At 36.9% G+C, this 16,521-nt stretch overlaps 1 protein-coding gene across 1 annotated transcript in view; it reads right to left on the reverse strand.

Annotated features, from left to right (window-relative positions):
• Window positions 1-3,766: 3,766 nt before the first annotated feature.
• The window catches only part of GABRG1 (gamma-aminobutyric acid type A receptor subunit gamma1), a gene marked incomplete at both ends in the record, with an annotated part of 53,876 nt that continues 41,121 nt past the window's right edge, over window positions 3,767-16,521 (reverse strand). The window contains 5 exons of the mRNA XM_080628684.1: window positions 3,767-4,045; window positions 8,726-8,937; window positions 12,058-12,210; window positions 12,883-13,020; window positions 14,310-14,392. Of these exons, the coding sequence (XP_080484810.1) occupies window positions 3,767-4,045; window positions 8,726-8,937; window positions 12,058-12,210; window positions 12,883-13,020; window positions 14,310-14,392 (865 nt within the window). The remainder of the gene's footprint in view (window positions 4,046-8,725; window positions 8,938-12,057; window positions 12,211-12,882; window positions 13,021-14,309; window positions 14,393-16,521) is intronic.

Raw genomic sequence — 16,521 nt, forward strand, 5'->3', positions numbered from 1 at the left:
ATTTGCGTTAATTCTCAGGTATTTGGAAACAGTAAACTGAAATGATGACTGATGCATGTAAACACAGCATACCTTACTTCAGGCAGATAGATATTTAAATCCAGACTCCTCCTGTTGGTTTTCAATTGAAAGGTCAAAGGTGTTCACAAACTACAAAGCATAGTTCACATACCAATTTTAAACAAATCTTTTATTACCATAGCAAGTAAGGAACAGAAAATTATAAAAACCATATTGGAGGTGATTCTCCTTCAAAGTCTTGCACAATCCTATGTCTCTGAATGTCAGAAAACCAGATATGGTTAAAGCCTTTGAAGCACATCAACATGTGAATATAAAATACATAGTACCCAGAGCTCATGCTTTGCTTGCACTGCCACTACATAAAACAGATTCATTCAGACACAGAAGACATGCACTGAAGATCAGTGAGGTACAATCACAGACAAAACCTTGCCAAAAATAACACACTGAGCTGTACTCACTATTAAACCAGACAAGTGGTGAACACTAATACAGAAATATCAAGGAAAAGTCTCTTTTTTGAAAAATAAATTTCAGGAGATGCCTATATAGGTGCACTATAAAACAGATTCCCCAGACTTTTCCACCTCTCCACCTGTACGGCAATTTTTCATCTTATGTCCCTCTCTTTCAGTGAGAAAACTTACTGAAGAGGCTCTGGCTCACATCCTTAGTGTTCAATCATTTGAGCTACTGAGCACTCATTATTGAAATTAGTGCAAATTAAGCATGCGTTAATGGCATCAATTCAGGATAGCATCACTCTTTATGACAGTACATAAGCACAGGCTTTTCTGAATTCTGGTTCAATTACAGTACTGATTAGGAATCAGTTTAAGCATGTGCTTAATCAGTAATGGTCAGAATAATATAATTCCAAATACTGTGATCCCAGCTATCAGTAAGTGAACTTTTATCCAGGTAAGTTTGAAAAAAAGATTGCAACATATTGGTTCAAGTAATTATAGTCTGTTTCTTGCCATTTTCTTTTTTTTATCACTTGGATTTCTTCAAGTGTTCACATGCAATTAGAAAGAAAACACATAATACTAAAATAACACATTTATTACATGCCATGTTACAGTTCACTGTATTCCCATTTCTACTTGCACTCACAGTACTATGGGAAACTAAAATTATTTCATCAGAAACAAATGAAGTACACAGAAAAGTTTGTCAACAGACAGAAGCAAGTATATCCATAAGCCAAACAGCCGTAATGTTCAATAGGTTTAATACTCCATTACATTGTTTCATAGAAATGAGAGATGAAAGACTTTTTATCCATCCCTTGCCAATTCTGGATATTTTCAGTTCTCCAGTCACTGGAAGCTGATTGGCAACTGACAACCACATGAACAGAAAAAGCTAACTAGATCTGCCAGAGGAGAGCAGGCTGTAAAATTTGTATTTCCTCTTGTGAGATGCCAAGTTCTTTGAAGTTCCTTTTGTCTAAAGGTGAATTAATGAAACTCAGAAGCTCACAAAATCTGGGCCTTGTATTGTACAGTGAGTAGACTGCTTTTCAACTACACATCCAACATACTGCTGCTGAAGCTACCTGCATCTCTCCCAGAGAAATGTGTTTACTATGTTGTCAAAAAGCATCAAACTGCACTATGGAATTCAAACTGACACACTTCCTTTGTACTGAACATTTTCTGAAAATGAGACTCTAAAAAAACAATAAATTATAGTAGTTCAGTGTTGTTAATGATGCCACGCTTCTGTGCTCAAAGAGTCAGAAGTTAGTGCTCAGAAAGGTCATGCAACATACAACATCAGCAAACGTCGACATCAGGATTTCAGATTCTCAACCACTTCCATATCTCATCAGCTAAATACTGAAATAAAGTTTGCGTTAAAATGAGATCTTCTTTGACACGCTTTCTTCCAGAATCACTACACATATAGTCTTGCATTCTGTATTACTTTGGGACTGAACACTGCAGTGACATTTCATCTGAAATGTGTATCGCATATCATATCTTACAACGTTTGGTACCAACTATTATATAAATATACATTAATGTTTTCTGAGAAATTCAGAGGGAGCACAGCTAAAGGAAATATTGGGAGGGGTGGTAGTGTACTGTTTTCTATTATTAGCCATTAATCATGTCTGTATTTCCAGTACTGAACATCCTTACCTACAGCCAAATGCTAATCCCATTAATCCTCTAAAGATCTGTAAGGTCTTCTGTTCAATTCTGACTTTTATTTAATGCATATCTGAATTTTACAGTGATTTTTGCAAGCTCACTTGAGACCAGTTTATTTTTGAGAATGGAGGAAAGACAGCACTTTTCCATGATAAAGACAATGTATTTAAAAATAGAAATGAGATACTAAATGCTGTTAGCCAGCAACAGTCAACACAGAGAAGTCAGTCCAGAAAGGCTGCTACTGAAGGACTGCTACCGAAGTGAACAGAAGCTCTGACCACAGAAATGCTGGAGAACTGGTCCTAGAATTTTAGGGGGGAATAAGTCCCATCTTAGAGAAGGGTAAGCAACGCGTAAGGATTATTTAACTGCCCCCACCCCTAACAGAGTTTTTCCATTGAAACAGACAACTACCAAGGAGATAATTACACGGCAATCTATAACACAGACTCAGTAAATTCATACCGTTTGGCTTTGGCTCAGTGAGCAGCATATGCAGTAACAAGCAGAATCCACAAATTCATATTGTATGCAAAATGAAGTAGGTCACACACTACGTTCCTAGGGCTAGAGGCTTAACATAGTGGCTTTGAATACTGTTGTGTGACCACAGCAGTGATACAGGTTTTCCAAACTCTGATGATACAAATTCTACGACATGTAGAGTTATGACTTTTTCTCTGGCCCTAAGTATGAATCAGACAAAGAAGGGAATGGGGAGAATGTGAACAGCATTATGCTCAATGGCCAGAATCTCAGTCAACATCATTCTGGTTTCTATGAAATAAGCAAACAATGGCAGCTGGGTAGGAATTTTTGAAAGTTGTAGCCCTCTTGGAAAACTTTGGGGTAATCACAACAGAGAAGTAACGGCAGATGGAGCACACACATACATGTAATCTAAGATTGAAAGCCAAAAGCCTATATCAAGAGTCAGGATAAGACAAGCTCAGAATTACCTTTGGGGTTTTAGTGATATATCCATTTCTCACTGCTCTAATCTCTGTGTTCTGTATAAATATGACTGTGATTAATTATGACTTAATCACTCTTTCTAACATACTGCAGGGAACAAATGGCTAGTTGAAAAAATACAAATGTTCCATTTCAACTTTTTAAATCAAGGATTAATAAAATCATCACCTTATGGATGAAATGGATGAGAATAATTAATCCCATTTTGTTAAGGCTTTCTTTGTAAAGGTGTAAGAGATGCTACAAAATTCATCTGCGTTATCACTTAGAATGAAAATTGAAAGCTTATGTAGAACTGTCCAGTTAAGTAACATAGCCTCTTGACTCTGCATTTTGTTAGAGCTGGACAAAATATGTACATGTTCAGGCAAGTTAAATCTCAGGGATATTTATATTTTCTCTTCAAAATACCAGTATCAGTTCTTTAGTTGATCACAAGAGGGAGACCACATCACCATATGTCCTGTCATTGTTTCAAATTTTTTTAAGTATCCAAACAATGTGAGTCATTTTGACCAGCTCTAATCTCTGACTGCTCACTGAAAAGTGTTACTGACTGTTCAATTCGCAATTTTTTTCTGAGTTTGTCAAACCTCTGAAACTTATAGATAAAGATAGCCAATCCAGTAAACGAGATTGAACAATGCAAAGGCAGTTGGAAAGAATATTCGAGAATAGGAGTCAATTTTTGCAATGCGGATGTGTATTCTTCCTTCTCTCCAAGATCCCGTGCGGCAGTCTTCAAAACAGCAAAAGAAGCTAGCACAGTCTTTCCCTTCTAGGCACTCATATCCATAATCATCATCACGTTCAGGGAGATGATTAATGTTATTAATTGGAATTAGTGTTGATCCAGGTCGAACAGCAATTGCAGGTGCTTTCTTAAGAAAAACAAAAAAGAAAAATACAATTTTGCAGGTGGTTGGTTTGTTTCTTTTTTTATTTCCCCTCATTTTTAGCCTCCATAGGCATTCCATTAGCAAAGACCAATATATGCACCTTCAGTACATTATACAGAAATTCTGATATTAAGCAGTTTAGTGAGCTTTGCGAATTATGAACTGCTGTATGGCTCATGCAGGCAAATGATCATGAAATATTTTTCACCTGCCACAGTGAAAAAGAGGTTGCGCTGGGATTTGGGAATGGTGGATAATTAGTTACACAGACAGAGTTAGCTGATCCCATCTACACAACACAAACAAACATTGTGAAGTTAGCCACAGTTTGACAACTGGGTCATAAGCAAGTCTACAAGCAGGCTACAAGCATCACTACCAAAGGAATGATGATTCCCCCAACATTTGGAATCTTGAATAAGAGTGAAGGTGTTTCTGGAAGATACATTTTCACCAAAAAGAAGCTAATAATGTTAGTACAACATTACTGGCGAAGTTTAAGAAACAGAGACACACAAGACCAGGCCACACCGTAACACCCTCTAATGTTAAACCCCTAAGCGATATGCCCTGCCTTTAGAAACTAAGACACAAGAATCCTTAGGAGAACGCCATTTGAGTCACTAAGCAGATTAATTTAGATCTTAAATCTTACTTTTACTTTCCTTAAAAATAGCTCTTCTTGCAATCTGGTAAAAACTCGGTGTAATAGATGTTAAGTTTCATAAATAATTTTCATAGAAAAAATATGTGTGCCTTATGGCCTAGCACATATATTGTTTGCTATTCCCTTTCTTGCGACTTTTGTCTTTTCACCATCCTTTTACTTGCACAACCACAGTCCATCTTTTCCCTTGTTTTATTTTGTTTCCTTGCAGTTCTTCACTCTTCATGCTTGTGTTCCTGAATTTCAAAATACATTCTAGCTGTCCTTTTTGCCTTTCTAAATCTTATAGCCTTTTTAAACTAATCCATAACCCTCTTTCTTTCAACTCCCCCTACCTTTGGCATCTCTTCCAAAATCTCAGATGGAAGACAGAATTTACATCAACATTACTCTTACATTGTCTTCTCTCTTTTCTACCATCTCCATATTTTGTCATGTTAGGAATAAATGCAGCAGGAAAAGATATAGTCAGAAGAACTAGCTAGGTATTTAAGAGTAGAGAAGAATCTCTCTTAAACAATTACACATGACAGGCAGTGAAAAAATATCAAAAAATATGAAAAGCAGGAAGCCACATAATTTCAATTCTTGTTATATTTTAGAGTCCTGTTGTCACACTTCCATGGAATTACTCTGGCCAGCACACAGATCTCTACAGATTGTTACGGAGGCATTCTGTTGCTGAAGGGACATTTCTCCCTGTGTCCCAAGGGGTGACGTTTTAAAGCAGTGCAGGATGCACAGCATTTTTTAATAGCTTTGTTTAATAAGTGTCTTTACCAGAGGAAGTTTCACAGAGGCTGCTGTTTCAATACTTTTTAGACATGATGACATAGGGAGCTAATTATCGTGCTAAAGAACCTCATTATTCTTTTCATTTATGCTAAAATACCAAGAATACCAACAAACAGCATTTACATGCTTCTATCCTAATTTGAGGTATTGCTAACAGGACTTATTTTTACAAGATATGAAAAGTAAGTTCAAATTTTTTTTTAACTTACAAAATCATTATTTTGTTGAAGATATGTAGGGAAAAAGATGCTTGTAATTGGAAAGCCTACTCTGGTTTTACAATAATTTTCTGACTGTTGGTTCTGTTAAAGTAAGATTTGTAGCATGATTCATTTTTACTAATGGGGTAAAACAGGAATCCCCAACTCAAAAACACCATAAAAGGTGGAAAAATAACAGTACTGCTTTTAATTGCTCATGTCACCAGCACAGACCAAAGCTGGCTACTGCATTACAGGTTTGAAGAGGTGGCCTGAAAGAGGCAGAAGGATAGTGCCATCTTATAGGCCTAACCACTTCTAGGGAATACAAAAAATGTGCAAGAAAGGGACAACGTGAGGAGAAAGAGGAAAAAACACCAACACCTCACAAGAAAATGACCCGTACCAATTTGCAGAGACTTAAAAAAAAAAAAGCAACAAAGATGTAGATACAGCAGTGCATGCTGATTGTTCATGTACGTGCCTACTAATATTGTAGATAAAATTCCACATAGAGTGAGAAGCATTTATAATACATTCTGATTCTGATAGGACCAAACCCAAATTATTCTGCATTAACACTAACAGACATACAAAAGAAAACCATCATCTGTTGAATTATAGCATATGTGATGCATTCACTTCAAGTGAAATGATTATCAGAACAAAATCCGCAACTAATCTTCAATCTTTCCTGCCCAAACTCATTACCCTTACTAATGTGGATTTACATAAGCCAGTTCCTACTACCTTTCTTGAATTATGCCAGCACATATTTTGTAAGATAAAACTGCTGTAATCATTTGTAAAATCTCACAATTTTTTCACAAGATCATTTATTGAACCTTATTGCTATCAGATCATGGAATAATAAGCCTTTATTACATTTTGCAGTAGAAACAGACGACCAATGTAAGTCAAGTTTTCCAAGGGAAAAAACACCTGTAAATGAGAACTTTTCAGGAGGAATTAAACTATTTTAATTAAATTGGGGTTTTGAGTTACATACCCATAACTACAAGAGAAAAAGAATGAATAGAAGTCCTTGACAAAGATAAAGGGGGAAAAAAAGGGGGGGGGGGAAGGATTTGTAGTTGTACGACTTCCCATTAATTACTCAGATGGCTTCTTTAATTGTTCTAGTTAGAACAAGATATTTTACAGCTTTTTATAAAATATCACCAAAAAAACCCCCCTATTTATAAAATGAGAATCCTTGCATCTAAGTATATTAATTCCCCTGGTTTTTAGAGTAATCTCTTACCTAGTATGGTCTTATGGTGAAACATGTTTAAAGAATTCTGTGTGAAAATATAGCTGGTTTTCAACTACTTATAAAGAACAAGCATGCTTTAAGAAGACACTAAATCACAACTAAACAGTGTTTGGAATATTATATTGCTAATTTTAATCTTACTCAACAGATGTCATAATTTCTATCTCCCCATTTTCATACATTTTAAATTGTGATATGCACTGAAAATCTCAAGGCATTTGGTAGATTATTGCATAAACAGCTGATGTGTGAACAGATTCTGGAAAGTCTTGTTACTCCATTCAGTAGAGTATACTTGCAAACCACCTCAATGGCTTTTGATCTGCCAGCAGCTGATCTTTAATAGCCCCTTGGTTTGAATAAGTAGTATTTTCTCCCTTCTTTTCTCCTTGTTGTGCATGCTGAGAGCAGGCTTTTTTCAGCTTCCTGTTCCCTAAATGTTGTTGAGACCTCATTGCAACAGCAACCTAAAATTGAATTTGCTGTGCTAACACTGGAAGTTCCGCAAATTTCTGCAGTCTCCGTTATATTTTACCTCCATTGCTCAACTGTGGGTCTTGCCAAAGCCTGTGTTTTCTATGCTTTCCATTGTGCCCACATTCGCTTCTGCCACTAACAGGGAAGTTTGAGGTTTCTATTTTCCAGTTATTGTAGCTGTGCTGGATTCCCTGAGGATCACAGTGATGCTTGAACAAGGCAGCACAGGGCAGTATTAACCCTTCACCACCAGCCTTGCTGCAAAGACACAGCTGATCCACTCAGACCAGCTCACCATATCAAACACAAGGGCTCTCATTTTGCTGGTATTAAGTCATAGCAGCCCTGCAGTGCCCCCGTAAGATAGTCTCCCACAGAAGTGCTGCTCAAAATTAGTGCACCTGCGCTTTTTGACACTAGTTGCAGAAGGCATATGGGCTGCATTTGTGTATATGGGCTTCTCTAATTTAATTTTAATTTCTCTTTCATCTTACACAGCCTTCAGTCAGAAAAGACAACTGATATTATGATTCAGCTATGCTTCAGCTTCCTTTGATGAAATTATCTGGAAGGGGGCTTTATAAGATTGTCCTTCTTATTATTCTCTCCAAAAGATAACCACAATCAAGCCTCAGATATTAAGACTAGTGTTTGAATGAACAAGCTATTTAACACTTTTACCTCAATATTTTATTAAAGATTAGCTTTAAATATTTGTACTGGCTTCCAACAATAGAGTCTTTGGAAGTTCCAGTGTTCTTACGAATACTCAGAATACTGACCAGTAACAAGCATTTTTTATGTTGAAGGCTAGCAAGGTAAGAACCAGGTTACATGATGTGAATCCAAACAAATCTTCACACCTTCAGTCCATTTACATTATCCCTACTGCTACCGTCTTATCTATGATGCTGTTTTCAGAAGCACTGTGCCAGACAGAACTGTCTCCATAGGCACACACCTCATGGGAAGATTAACAGGGTCTTGGGCATGGAAGCACAGAATATTATAGCAAACCGCTCTCTAGCTTAGGCTTATGAGCAGAATGATCCAAAACCTTTGTTCATTATTAGTATGTACACAAAATAAGTACAACCTCCCAACTGTAAAAAAAAAAAAAAAAAAAAAAAGACAAGTGTTAATTATGTTTGAACATTAGCCCTTTTATTTAAGAACAGTCCCTCAAAATTAATGCTACAATAAACAGCATTATGTGATTTTTTTTCTTTCTGTTTGTTTAAACTTACTGATGGCTTAGATTTTGTCTTCTTTTCTTTTCCTTTGTCTCCTTTTCTGTTGCTGGTAAAGTAGTGCAATGTGCCATATTCCATCAAGGCAGCAAACACAAAAATGAAGCAAACTGAAACAAAAAGGTCCATTGCCGTCACATAGGAAACCTTTGGGAGTGACTTCCTTGCAATTGTACTCAGAGTTGTCATGGTCAGCACCGTTGTAATGCCTGTTTGAGAAAGAAAGAAAGGAAAAAAAAGACCAGAAAAGGGAAGTGTATAAGTGATCCAATTATGTGGTAACAAAAAACCCTCAAATTGTCTCTTAATTCATTAATACAAAAACTGAGCCACAGCAAGGGTCACTGCTGATCACAGCCAAACACAACACTATTGCAAGAAGTCATCCCTATGGATCCAGCAGCCACCATGGGATCATACAGAAGGCAGCACATTTCACTTTCAGTTTAAATCCCTCTCATTTTCCAAACACGCTCATTAAACAATGACACTGAGAAAGTTTGTGTAATTTCATAAATCTGTTAAGAATGTGCACATAAAACTAATACAATAGACAAACAGGTACAAATAAGCACACAAATTTTATCAATACAAAAAAAGTCTTTTGATTCTTGAAAGATTAAAATGTACAAAAGGACACATACAGAAAAAGAAAAAAAGGTGTATTATTTATCAATGATTTCAAACTTCCAGAAAACAAAAGGAAAAGCAGTAACACTTTCAATTGTTTGCTTCTGACATGTCACATATCAAACTAGATGACCTTCATGGCCTTTCCAGTCTCATTCTTCAAGTTACTAGGTATTTTTTCAATACTGTGTCTTAAGTAATAGAAAACATTTTCCTTGATTCACTTACATACAAGTTAATTAAAAGAACAAGCTGGCCTTAATAGAGATGTGTTCGGAATCTCAACTATACCACTCTTCTTCACTGGTTTAACATTTAGAAGGTGTTAACACTTTTTCTTACATTTGATTCTTCAGAGAGAAGAAAAGCCTTTTTCACAGTAGTCCCAAAAATTAAGATGCGACCTTTCCTTCGGAAAGCAATACTTGAACACACAAATAATTCGCTATTTACATGCACAGACTTATTGCAAAAAATGTGTTGCACCAGTCTAAGGCTGTCTGGGGTGTTTCAATCAAAGCATGGAATCGGGGTCGCTATGGACTGATCCCACAGCAGGAAAGCAGTGGTGATTTTACAATAGATTTCCCAATGAAATCATGTTCCTAAAAGGGCAAACAGATGACCACAGAGTTTTTTAAAAGTGCTTGGCTCCCACTAGATGCTTTTGAAAATCAATTAGGCATTTCTCCACATAGTTAAACATTTAAATACCTTTAACTGTCTCAAACCTTTTGCTTTGACAAACCACAAACTGCCAGGATCTTTCAACATACATGGAAGAAAAAGGCCCAAGCCTTTTCACCATACCAGACCCCAGGACAGTCTCCAGGCAAGAAGTCACACCCAGCATTCCCCTGACTGACCTCTGTTCAGAGAAGACAAAAGGACACCTGGACTTTCCCAGTCCTCTCTGCTATTCAAAAGGCATACAGAGGGCTGTCACAAGGACCTCGGCATCACAACTGCTTGCCATGACAGACCTTACTTAGTTTTGGCTTTCTTGTCTTAATTTATCATTATTTCCCATAAAATTGCTTTGTCTGGTATTCTCTTCTCCACCAGAACATCTGTGTGTGACAAAAGTCATCCTGCAATCTGTCAAACAACGGCTTCTGCATGTTCATACAATAGGAGCTCAGAGTTAACTGCAGGGAGCTGTAAATACAATATTGCAAACATTTGTAGTACATCTCAAATAGATAAAAGTTAGTACTGCTGAAGCGGGAGCATGAGAATTCTATCTTAATCATGAGATTAAAGGCAAATTCGTAAGGTTTGTGGCATTAAAAAAAACCAAACAAAACCTCTGCAAAAAGAGCAAACTGGATACAGAACTCACAGAATACCAATGCCATTTTTCCTGTTATAGCTAGTGTCTTTCCAGATGGTACACACAGTGACGTCCAATGATTAGTCAAAGAAATCTTATAATACATTGAAAAATTAAGATTTGAAACTATTTTTTGATTGTTTCAATTTATTCAGGCAAGATTTTAGGCTCTCTTCACGAAACTTTACAGTACTTTTAAATAGCATAAAGAACCAAGACTCTGGTTTTTTTTCCCTTACCTTTTCATTAGGCTACTGCACTATTTTGCTTATTTTCTTGCTTTACTTGCTTGAGTGCAAGTGGTCCAGTTTCAGTGGGAAAGACAGAGATTTAAAACCTGGACACACCCTTCTGACAGGAAACACTCTGAATAAGTGGGAATGGTGTGTTCACAAACCTATAAGCTGATGAGAAAAAGGAACACACATCTCTCACTTTCTAAGATACACGCTCAGCTCTTGATTTTTCTCCCAGAACAGGTCACACCACCATCACCAGTTTTACTAAAAGCACCTATCACTTCTAAGCTCAAAGTTGTTATTGTGCGTCCTTGCACTCCACATACCGTCCATCATTCTTTATGTGAGGAGTACGACTCTTCTTCAAGGCAGCACATGAATTCTCAAGTAAAAAGTAGGAGACTGGCACCATGTTAAACATGCCAGAAGATACTAACACAGAATTATCTCTGTAGCATAACTTGCAACACACTTCATTGCTATCTGTAGTAAAAGCAGGACAGTGATTCAAGTTTTTTTGAGTTACATGCTTAACTGCTTGAAGTGCAACTTTGGTTGCAAATTTTCTGTCCTAACCTGGGCTTAAAAGAACAACCAAATCATTTCTGTTATTAAAAAACCAACAGCAACACCACTAAAAAAAAAACCCCAACAAACAAATAAACAATCAAAAGACCCCAACCCAACTAAAAAAAAAATAAAGGAAGAAAGAAAAAAAAAAAAAGAACAAAATCTTCATGGTTATTGCCTGTGTAGCAATGACATCCTTCGTTTCATGATGCTAAGTGAAGTTTAATCATACTTGTCAGACTAAAGATTACCATATTTCAAGTCCCTAGAGATGACAAAAAGGACACAAAGGAGAGGAAAACTTATTTATGTGAACACCACCACATTCACAAGGCTTGGTTCGGAATTTCCAGATTTCCATTCTCAACACTCCCTCCTTAAGCCCTATGGTGCAACCACAGCAGGATCCTTCTACTCTTAATCCTGCAGTTCAAGAGAAAGGGTGACAAATGGTCACAATGTGAAGGGGAATAAACTGTGTTCAATTTATTCCCTGCTGTAGGTTTGTATTCCTGGGGAGTGCCAGACCCTTCAAGGTTGAAAAAATATGTTCTTACCGAGAGAAGTTCTTGCAGGAACTGCATCCTTATTGATCCAAAATGACACCCATGAAAGAACAACTGTGAGTATACAAGGAATGTACGTCTGAATAGTAAAATATCCCATACGTCTGCTGAGATCAAAGAAGATTGTCATAATAATATAATCACCTATAAATTAGAAAAGAAAAAACATGACACTGATGTCGTGGTTTAAGCTCAGTTGTAAATCACGCAGTCATTCTCTCACTCCCCCACCTTCCCTTCCCCCACTCCCAGAGGGATGAGGAGGAGAATCGAAAGAATGTAACTCCCACGAGTTGAGATAAGAACAGTTCAGCAACTAAGGTATAACACAAACCCACAACTGCTACCACCAATAGTAATAGTGATAAGGGAAATAACAAGGGAAGAGAACACAACTGCTCATCACTCACCGACCGATACCCAGCCCGACCCCGGCAGTGATCTAGCCCTTCTGGGTAACTCTCAGTTTACATCCTGGGCATGACGTGCTCTGGTATGGAATACCTCTTTGGCTAGTTTGGGTCAGGTGTCCTGTCTCTGCTTCCTCCCGGCTTCCCCTCCTCCCTGGCAGAGCATGAAACTCAGAAAGTCCTTGGTCAGACTAAATATCTGAGCAGTAATTAAAAATATCGGTGTTATCAGCGCTGTTCCCAGGCCGAAAGTCAAAAACACAGCACTGCACCAGCTACTAAGGAGAAAAAATGACCGCTACTGCTGAACGCAGGACAACTAAGAATGGTTTTCCGTTCTATCTTCATCTGTTAGTCTTGTTTTACACCCATATTACGTGAAATAACATTTAACATTTTGCCTTACCAGACAAGGTATGAGAAACTTCAGTTGTATTTCGTAACCCTACAAATGCAAACTGATACAATCTCCAGTATTTTGGATCCGCCACTTCAACAGAGGTTTTCTTCCATTTGTATTCAATTTCATTTCTGGGATATCCATCTAGGATAAAACAGAGCAAATCAAGCATTCAGCCACAGTGTATACCAACACATATTTTGTAATCTCTGGAACTGTTCATAAACTTTTTAAACTGTCTATAAACCAGGACTATACCTAAAGTGGATCAGACAGAAAGCCAATATACAGTCCACCTGATACATGTAAAATTTAACCACAAAACATCTAGCCTCAGTACTAAGCCTAACTAGAAATATATCATCAATAAAAAACTATGTAAATACAAACATTTAGTAAGTATCTACACAATATTCTAGAACTCAGACAGAAAAGCTGGCTCAGAATCATCACTATGAATTAACACACAAATGTAATATACATTTATCATTAAAAGACCACAAAGAGCCTGAGTACATATGTTTATAAAATTCCTACTGATGTTTATTCTTTGTCAATTACTCTCAGAATGGATTTTTGTGGCCTGATTCACTATCCAGTACTTCAGTTTTAAGGAAGTGCAACCTTCTCGATTTTCACATGCCTCACATGTTACCCCACATTATCTTGTAGAAAGGCAGAAATGAAATTAAGGGAGACTCGCTTGTGTTGCACAACTATTTAACCAATGGAGCTACCAAAGCTCATTTAGCCGGAAGCACTCAAGAAGAAAGTATTAAATGAACACATTAATTTAAAAAGAATCATTGAAGTTTGATTTCATTGCCTATTAGGTTTCACATTTAGGAATAAGTCATTTAGCTGTCTTCAGGTGGTTTGGGTTTCTTTTACCAGTAATAGCACAATCCCCTTATTTTTTCTTTTTTTTTATATAGTTTATATGAAAGAAATTAATCCTGAAAGTTGTGTTTCTTGCTCACATAAGTAAGTCCCACTGAAAGGAGGACTTATACTGATTAGGCATTTACAGGAAAAAGTTGAAGAAGACAGATCTTATTTTTCCTTTTAAGTATACCACATGGAACTAATTCAAAGCTGGCAAGTCTGGCAGGCATAAAAAATAAAGTTCATCCAGGGCAATAGATTTTCATTAACTGGAATGGGCACTGCATCAGACTCTTAAGCAATAAGATTATTTTTAAAGTTGCACCTAAATGAAATGCATGAAATTCAACTCATTCATTACTGCATTTAATAATGCACTAAATAATGCAATAAAACTAATGAAAAAAAATAGGTCAGTTCTTTTCTTCACTACAAGGCTTTAAAAAGTTCACCCTTGCTGCTGGAATTTAAGGCAATTTAATGTCTGAATGTAAAGGGGAAAGAAAAAACCCAACCCAAACCCAACAAAAATATATTTTACCACCTACAGCTTGAAAACTCCAGTGGACAGGAGTGTTCATCCATAGGAAAGTTATGAAGCTGAAGATAACATTCAGCATTAATTGTCAGCCTAATTAAAAAGGAAGGGGAAAAAAGAAAAAAAGAAAAAAAGATTACATTCAAGCATCCAGACACTCCAGACTAGATAGTAAAGAACATGCACAGAAATTAGTTTTGTCAATTAATGAATGTTACTCATAGCCAACTGTGTATCTGCAAAAGCATCCAGCATCACTGCCAAAGAACAAAAACTATCATGATATGCAACCTGAGGACAAGTGTTGTTTCAACTGCCATTTCAAGCCATTTCAAAAAAAGTTCAGTTGATCTGGGGGAATCCTTCAGCTGCCTACCAGAAATAGGGGATAAAATAGGGAGGGACTGAAGGCAGAGCAAGGAGGGGAAGTTTATGATAGCAAAAAAAATGAATTTTCTGAAGAATGCATTTTTCAAGTCAAACTGCATTTGGCATCATTGTATCAGGTAGATACATACACGTGAGAGGAAATTGAGGACATTCTCGGCCTTGTTCTATATTCATGGCAAAGGCAGTAGCTTGGATATGAAAGAGCAGACTTTGGTATTTCTACTCATTTAATGTCTAAGGCATCAAGTAGTTAGTTGCATTCATGCAACTAATATACGTTTTAGAACTAATTTAGGACTGTAATGGTATCAACTGAATCACTTTCTACTTTTGAAAATGCTATCACAGATTTCTGAAGAGCTTCCAAGCAACCAATGCAAAACCCAGTTCTGCTAACTTTCACTAGGAAGCTAGAGTAAGGGGCTAGACTCCAAACTGCTTCCTTTGCATTTAAAATACCTCCTGTTGGTAACACTATGAGGAAAGTCAGAATGTCTTCCAAAATCAACTTTGAAAATTAACATAATACTTACATACTTGACTGTATGCAATACTTACATACTGAACAAAAAGGGATGGGGAGAGGAAGATTCTGCCACACGGTGCCAGAAAGCTCTAGAAGTCTGTGAACAAAGTAGTTATTCTACACAAAGTGTCACTGGACCTTCCTAGAAATTTGTCTTGACCAAGAGAGAGGTTTATAAGGGGGATGTGAGGTTGGTGAACATCCCCCCATTTCTAGGTAAAAGAGTTGCATTCCTCTGAAGATGCTTTTCAAACTACAGTATGTTTTTCACTGCATTTATTGCCTTTGTTTTCCATTTTCAACCTTTGGATAGTCAAAAGCTTAAAGAAAAAGGAAACAAAACCAGACTTTTATTAAAAGCAACACGTCTAGATTTGGAATCACTGCATTGATGGATGCAACGGATAGACCATGGTACAGGGGAGCCTGTGGACCTGGAACACTGTCAGATCCTATTATTGTTCCTTCAATAACCAACATATGAACCTCTCAATGTTATTCTACCTGAAGCCAAATTCAGACCATATCCTCACCTATACAGATGTTTGCATGCTGCAGTACTGGATGAATACCTGTTCTGCTAGATTATTACTAGCTCACTGCACTTCATAACTCACACTCTAGAACATTAATTCTAACCTATTGCTCTGGGAAAGCTCACTAGGGGTCTTTGGTTTGTTTTGTTTTGTTGTTTTTTTTTTTTTTTTTTTGGGTTGCGCTTGTTTCTTTGTGTTACTTAGACCCCGTTTAAAAGAAATTGTACACGAAACTGAATGGGCAATGGAAAAGTAAAGCCCAAGTTATGTCAGCTACAAAAGGAAAAAAACACATTATCATGTTAACAGAGAGGCTCTCTAGAGATTTTTATAAACACCAGTATAATAAACTGCCTAAAAAGTGCTCTTCAGACATATCTGTATACTCTGAAATGATGCACACTAAAAAAAATTCAGTGAAGAGAATCCTTTTAAAACATTCTTATTCTTTTGACTTCTGATAGAGAAGACTTCTATAAATTGTTCATACAACACAACTAGCTTCCATATGAAAACAGCATAAATGACTGAAAAGTAATTAAAGGGTGCTACTTTTTGTTTTATATAAGCAAGCTCTCAAGAGCAGAATCAGATTTAGAGCGCCTTCTGCATGGAATGCTTCCTGATCAGCTCCTAATCTATAGCAGTATTTTTTAGGCAGACTCAAAATTGAGAGATGACCCTAAAATGCTTTCCGTAGACTACAGTCTTTCAAGAACTGTTTGAAAAGTGACACAAAACTTAATGCCAGCCCAAGATCTCCCATTTAA

The sequence above is a fragment of the Psittacula echo genome, assembly GCF_963264785.1.
Source record: "Psittacula echo genome assembly, chromosome: 1".
In the NCBI taxonomy this organism is placed as follows: Eukaryota; Metazoa; Chordata; class Aves; order Psittaciformes; family Psittacidae; genus Psittacula; species Psittacula echo.